Source organism: Triticum dicoccoides, chromosome 1B (genome assembly GCF_002162155.2).
Source record: "Triticum dicoccoides isolate Atlit2015 ecotype Zavitan chromosome 1B, WEW_v2.0, whole genome shotgun sequence".
NCBI lineage: Eukaryota > Viridiplantae > Streptophyta > Magnoliopsida > Poales > Poaceae > Triticum > Triticum dicoccoides.
In genome coordinates this window covers 29857982-29865248 of record NC_041381.1, presented here as the reverse complement: position 1 = coordinate 29865248, position 7267 = coordinate 29857982, and the positions used below count along the sequence as shown (strand labels likewise).

The 7267-nt window shown below is 47.0% G+C and overlaps 1 protein-coding gene across 2 annotated transcripts; it reads left to right on the top strand.

The window, feature by feature from the left end:
• The first annotated feature begins 4079 nt into the window (after window positions 1-4079).
• Window positions 4080-6113, top strand: LOC119317286 (dof zinc finger protein DOF3.6-like). Of its 2 annotated transcripts, none has more exons than XM_037591715.1 (2): window positions 4080-4409; window positions 4691-6113. In XM_037591715.1, the coding sequence occupies exons 1-2, from the start codon at window positions 4359-4361 to the stop codon at window positions 5738-5740; spliced, it is 1101 nt and encodes a 366-aa protein (XP_037447612.1). In that variant the 5' UTR covers window positions 4080-4358; the 3' UTR covers window positions 5741-6113. The 2 variants fall into 2 exon arrangements, with proteins under 2 accessions (XP_037447612.1, XP_037447620.1); XM_037591723.1 differs by having other exon boundaries at window positions 4084-4409; window positions 4706-6113.
• Window positions 6114-7267: the final 1154 nt, after the last annotated feature.

The following is a 7267-nucleotide window of genomic DNA, read 5'->3' as shown; positions in this document are numbered from 1 at the left end:
AGCTGCCGTCGACGCCACCACGACGCCAGACAAAGCCACCATCCTGCACGAGTCCATCTCCACGCATCGGGCACCGAGTCTCCGCTGCGCCACGCCGCCGAGATCCGCTGCCATAAATGAGCAAGATGAAACACCGCTCTTCCTTTTGTCCCCTCCAGCCAGCACTTACTCCAAAACGATGCCCCCAGGAGGGAGAACGACACTGAAAGCGCCGTCATCGTCCAATCCGATAGACTCAGATATAGGGTTTTCCCCGGAACATCCGGATCAGGTTGACGTGGCCTGCAACGATGATGCCTCGAGAAGGGAACGACGTCCGAGACGCCGCCATCGTCCGCCAAGACCGCAGTCAGGCACGATTTTCATTGGAAGCCACGTCGTCCCAATCTCTCTCGGCTGGCTGGAACCGAACGGAGCCTCGCCACGAAGACGTACGCCGCCGTCACCATCTCCGCACAGATCAACCAACCCCGCCGGATGGGGCGTTTCCACCGCCGCCGTCCATCTCAGGGTTGCCGCTCCGCCGGCCATGGAACTGTGGCCACCGCCGCGTGTCATAGGGTCGCCGCCCTCGGACTCCCACGAGAGGTGCCGCCCCTGCCGCCTCAGATGAGATCCCACGGCCTCCGCCCGCCAGGCCCTCCGCCACCACGGCCCACGCCGGCGGCAGCGGCGGCAGGAGGAGGCACGAGGGGTGGCCTGCGGCGCTACGGTTGAGGGGCCCCTGGCGTCGCCCAGGGGAGGCAACGCGAGGGGAGGGGAGGGTAGACGTGACATCTTCTTTAGGTAGGAGATATTATTTTCATGTATTCAGATGGACCGAAAGTATGGGTTTATTTTTTTTGAACACAGTACGCAAGCGCTCATACATACATGCATACACTCACCCCCTATGAACGCACATACATGCACATCCTATCCCTGTGAGCACCTTCAAGAGACTGAGCCGACTATCATCTTGAGATTTACGAAGTTATCGTAGGCGCTTCGTTGTCGACGGGAACGTCTCCTCCCACTGAAAACGCATCGCCGGAAATCCTAAAATAAATTCAGAAATAATGCGAGCATCAGGACTTAAACCCTGGTGGGCTGGGGATACCACTGTCCCTCTAACAAATAGGGTCATGTCTACCCTTATAGTATTCTCCGTCTTCATTTTGTAAATCCCATGCATGTGACCCCGAAGTAGCAATGAGGCTAAAAATGTAACTTGTAATATGATCATAGAAAAAAAAATCAATGATACCAGTCTCATTTTTCTTAAATTTTTGCTATCCATTTTGGATTAGTTTATCCATCTTGTTAGATCGATATGATGTATTGTATCATGGTTGATTTAACCAAGTGTAGTATTAAGTTTTTTTATGACGCAGAAACATCATCAAAACTCAAAAGCCGGTCGTCTTTGTGCTTTCTATGGCATCTCATTGAATGCCCCTCTTAGAGACAAATAGAAATCCTTATTCCAAATATATGCTTGAAGCCACCTTATCAAATCCAAGATCATACTAACTCTTCCGGAGACAGATAGAGTCGATCACATGTGTCCACATACTTTAATCAGTTTCATCAAAACAATTTGATACGAAATACTCCCTCCGTCCCAAAATAAGTGTCTTAACTTTGTACTAACTTTAGTACAAAGTTGTACTAAAGTTGAGATACTTATTTTGGGACGGGGGAGTAGTATACTACAAATATGTACTTGGTTTGTGAAGGAGACTCAATCCGTGATGAATTTGATGAGTTCCAGGTGAAAGAATTCTGATGCTGCACTGCAAGTAGCTATGCGAAATCCACAAGGGTTCATGCTTCTCCTGTCCAACTGGCATATAACACAAAGGAAAGGAGGAGAGGACAATAAAATGTCAAAGATGTGCCATCCATAATCTCATATTGTTTTTCATGAACAGAGGAGCTAGCTAACTACAACAATAAAAGCCCAATCCTAGGAAAATGACTTGGGCTGCATACGCAGAACTGCCACAAACTATGGGATTCATGTCTCTATTCTAGCCATGTCTAGCTAGCCCCGCTACAGATTCAGTTGTTGTTGCCTCCGTGTTGTCTCTTGGAGTTCACTTTGCACAACTTCAAGAGACTTGCATAAATTATTTCCAATATTTTAGAGGAAGGCATAGATTGCCGGCCTATACAATCTGGGATGCACACAATAATAAATCTACTGCAAAAGATGCTAGGAACATCATGACCCAGAAGATAAGTCTACAAAATAGAACAAAAACTATGACAAAAACATCATGTGTGGCCGTGGTACTCTTAGCTAGCCTTGTAATGGTACGCTCCATCATATATATATATATACTTCCTTGAAATCATATTGGACAAGATACAACTCTATCTCAACTTGGTTCTTACCCCTCTAGAGTCCAAATTGTTCTATGTCTCTCTTTCTATTAGAGAATCAGATAAGCATGGGGATATATGTTTCTGGACCACATGAGTTGATAGAGTTGGTGGTTCAATTAGAAGGTGACGAGGAGAATCTTATTAGTTGAAATATTATCCAGCGGATAATAATGCTCGGATTTACCATCTCCTAGCGGTTGGACTATCCAACGGCTAATAATTGAAGTAATTGGCACACTATATATATAGTGATGATATAGATAAGTAACTGTGCACAAGGAGGGATTCATTTTTTCACTTAGACACTTTCTAAATCTTGATGGCTAGCATTTGCACACCATATATAGTATAATTAAATCTTGAAGATATTTTAGTTGGGTGAAATTTGGTTTTCTCAAAATCTATGTCGGCAAATAGCATGATTATGTCAGGTTCCACAACCACCTATAGAGTACACAAAGAAGTGTGTTCTAGATGTTTTATCAACACATTTGCTATCTTCCAGCTAGCTGATTTTCAATTCGGTATCATTTGGATTTTTTTTGTCCGTTCAATCTACACAATCCCGCACACATTGCCATGATTTTTATGTCACTCTTTGGTCATACCCAGCATACTGAAGGTAATAAATTTGACTGGTACCGAATTAAAAATCAGATGGATGTTTATTAGATACTTCCTTTATTAATAAGTTTAATCCACTAATTAACAGAGTTCACCCAAATGCTAAAGTGATCATCACAAGGCTAGGTTTGACTGAGGATGCAAACAAGTCAAGTTGAGTGAGCCAGAGTGAGCACACCTTTTATAGCTAGTCATAAACTTTGGATTATGCGAGGGGAGTACGAGCCACAAAATAGCCTCATGCTTTTTTTTTTGACAGAATAGCCTCATGCTTGGCTCGTAATGACATGACATTTCTTTTAATGCTGTACAAATGTAGATGCTCATATACACACACATACACTCATCCCTATGAATTCACCAGATGCCTTTGTAGTTGACGGAAACGTCTTCTCCGACTAAGCTCTGATGAGAAAATACGAGCACTGGGGCCATGTCTAGGATTTGAGCCCTGATGGGTTGGTTCCTCCACAAGGAACCTAACCTTGTGAGGTACTATCAGTTCGCGTAATGACATGACAATTGATTATAAACAATAACCTATGCCCGAAATTGATAGTGCTTGTTCGAAATATGCAAATATGAATAGACAGGTATATAAATGTGAAAATTAATATTGTATCTCAACCTAGAAACTTATTTTCCCCATAAATTAGGATTAAATATCAATATGGCATACTTTATTTGCATATATGTAGGACACATGTCATAATATACACTATATATCGAGCTTAACCAGGGTAGAGAATGCTCAATTTTGATGCAACCTTTCATCCAAGCACCATGGCTTTTTAAAATCAAGCCGGTTCTTTTCAAATCCATCTAAAAACGAGTCGAACTCGAGCGGCTCATATTCCTCGGGCTTTCCTTGCACCCCTATGTCTGCACAGAAAACGGCAAGGTGTCCCTCCTCCCCGGCCCTCAACGTACACCACAGGGAAGAAAAGCCACAACATCACAAAACATGGGCCACATAGAAGGTACATGTCTACTTTTCCTTCTTTTTCTCCCTCATCCCACCTCACACTCTCACTAATCCTGTCTCACTCTCTCACCCCTCGCTCTCCCTTTCCTCTTTCCCTTTCCCTTTGATTCCCATATAATTATTTTCCCAGCCCCATGAGGACCATGAGGAGCCTTAGCTAGCCAGCCAGCCAGCTTGCCCTCTCATCTCCCACTACCTCCAAGCCTCTATCAAGCACCACGACCTTTAGCCGCACACACACCAGAATTGAAGGAAGCACACACGCACAAGGCCGGCCGGCAGCTGCACGAAGGAAAGGAGAAGACAAGAGCTTGCCAAACCCTAGCTAGCACAAGGCTCACTTTCTCCTGATAACATCACCACCCACCCACCCCACACCATGATCTTCCCCCCTTCATTCCTGGATTCCTCGAGCTGGAATGATAACCAGGTAATTAATTTCATTCCCCTCTCTTTTCCCCGGATTTTGTTCACTCTCACTTTTGCTGCACAAGCTCAAATAAAGTTAGTGGAGGAGAAAGTTGTTCGGGAGTATTAATAATATTGATGCAAAGAGGAGAATGATACTAGGTCGTCTCTGGCTAAATATTCTGATTCAAACACTTACATATGTTTGGTATATACTTGGCACAATTTTCTAGCCTGAATTCTGGTTCTTGGTTCACTTCCATCTTATCTTGGGTTCTTGATTCTTCTTCTCATGCCGTATAGTTGGATTTTGAGCAGCATGCTCACCACCAGCAGGTCGCGGCCGCAAGTTGTGGTGGTGGCGCCGGCGACGGCGGCTGCAACAACCATGAGCTCCTGCAGCCGTCAATCATGCAGCAGGGGACGCTTGCTGAAGGTGGGGACGGCGGCGGCGGCGGCGGGCAGGTGGTGGGGCCGGCGAAGCCCATGTCCATGTCGGAGCGCGCGCGGCTGGCTCGGGTGCCGCTGCCGGAGCAGGGGCTCAAGTGCCCGCGCTGCGACTCGGCCAACACCAAGTTCTGCTACTTCAACAACTACTCCCTCTCGCAGCCGCGCCACTTCTGCCGCGCCTGCCGCCGCTACTGGACCCGCGGCGGCGCGCTCCGGAACGTCCCCGTCGGCGGCGGGTACCGCCGCCATGCCAAGCGCGCCAAACCCAAGCAGGCGGCCGCGGCAGCGGCAGCGGGGCCACCGGCGGCCAACGGCGCCGCTTCGGGTGGGTCCACGACGTCATCGACGACTTCCGCTTGCACGACCATGTCCAACCCAGCTCCCGTGCTCCCGGCGATGCTGCAGAACGGCGGCGGTGGCAACCTGTCCGGCCTCCTGCCGCCGCTGCTCCGCCTCGCGGACTTCGATGCCATGAGCCTTGGCTCCACCTTCTCCGGCATGGGCAAGCCGTCCGCCGTCGACTCGGCAGCGGGCTACTACCTGGGAGGCGGCGGCGGCGGTGCCGTGGCCGGGCTGGAGCAGTGGAGAGTGCAGCAGATGCAAGGCTTCCCGTTCTTCCAAGCAATGGCCGACCAGCAGCACACACTGGGGCCAGCTGCAGCGCCTGCAATGGCCATGCCGGGGATGTTCCACTACCTAGGCTTGGGCAACGGCGGTGACGGCCGCGGTGGCCATGAAGACGACGGAGGAAACCAACAGTTTCATCACGCGATGCCGTCAAAGAGAGAAGGCTACCCGAGATCAGGCAGCATCGCCATGTACGGTGGTGATCACCACCTCGCTGCTGGCGCTGGCTACACAAGCTCCTACTCCAATGCTGCCACAGGTAACCACCTCTTGTGATGAATGAGCTAAGCTAATGGCGAGCTCAGATTAATCCTACAATTAGCGGTAGCATGGACTTGGAGGGTGCTGTGAGATATAGAAAAGGCTTTGCATTTGTTGTGCATTGTGTTTCATGGAAGAACTAGACAAGGTCGATCATGGAGAAGGATAAGGATGCTGCATGGTGTTGTGTGCTTGCTTAATGATCATGGACAACTATTAGTGTTAATTAGCTAGTTTAGCTAGCATGATCACTTGCTGTCTTTCTTCTACTTCTTCTTACTTAGGGCTCTTTTTTTTTTGCGCATTCGGGGTGAAGTTATGTGTGTATTGTATCACTTTGGTTCATGACAATCTTATATTATATGTCAATTGTCTGGTCGATGTACAATTCTCGCATTTCTGTTCGCGGTTAATTATATACTATAAAATGTGATCCAAGAGTGTGAATCCGCATTTGAAGAAATTCAATGATGGTATTGTCACCAAAATTGTTATCCAAGGTACTACATTCTACATGGACCAAATGCATACAGCCATGCATGCATTTTCCTTTTGGAGAATACATATGAGCTTTGTCAATAACTTGAATCGACAGGTGCAACTAACCAAATTTATTTAGCAATAATTAACTGATATGCCACTCTTCTAACTTCGTCACTCAAAATCATAGTAGGAGCCAGGAATCAACATGTGTAAGCAGAAAGAGAAAACCAAAGTGAAGATGCCATGCATGCATGCATGCATATATTAGATTAGATTATTCATGCATGTTGCCTGCATGCCTCCAAATTAACATGCAATACCAGCGATGGATCGATTTATGTGCAGTTTAGTGTATGTCAATCTCTCTAAGCTAAGGCAGGCAATTAATTAGCTAGAGTTAGCACTGCAATGTTGATCACGGCTGCACGCATAAAGGGACTAGTCAAAGATGGTCATCCAAAAGCAAGGTCGGTTCTTTAGTTTTCACCTTTTCCTTTCCCGGCCGGCCCTCTTTTTACACTGATCGATAGAACGTACCAAAGCGCGAGGATAGATATCTCACACACATATCGATCAATCTTTTGTGTTTTCTAATAGAACAAATCGATCTTTTGCTAGTTCCCTGAGATATATTGTACCTATAGATAGGTTGTTCAATTGCCTCCATGCGGCATGTGCATCAATATATTCTTTACCTTTTTTTTCCACGTACGAGATACTACTATATATATTTTCTTCTTCGTATATGTGTGTGCATGCATGGATCGGGTGGATGGAATGATATGTGCATGTTGGTTGCATGGAGATCGATCATCGGTTACATGGGAGTTTGGGAACACTGAGAAAGAGAAGAGGGAAGACTGGTGCGCTAGTGTTTTCCAGTGTGTTCTCGTAGCAGCTTGGATAGGAGCGATGGACCGAGCCCGAACGGTGCGCCCCAAAAGCCCAAGCTGCTGCAACAAGACTGCCACCCAAAAGTGAAAGAAGCGTACGAAAGAATGTGGAGACTGTGTGTGTGTGTGTGTGTGTGAGAGAGAGAGAGAGAGAGAGAGAGAGATA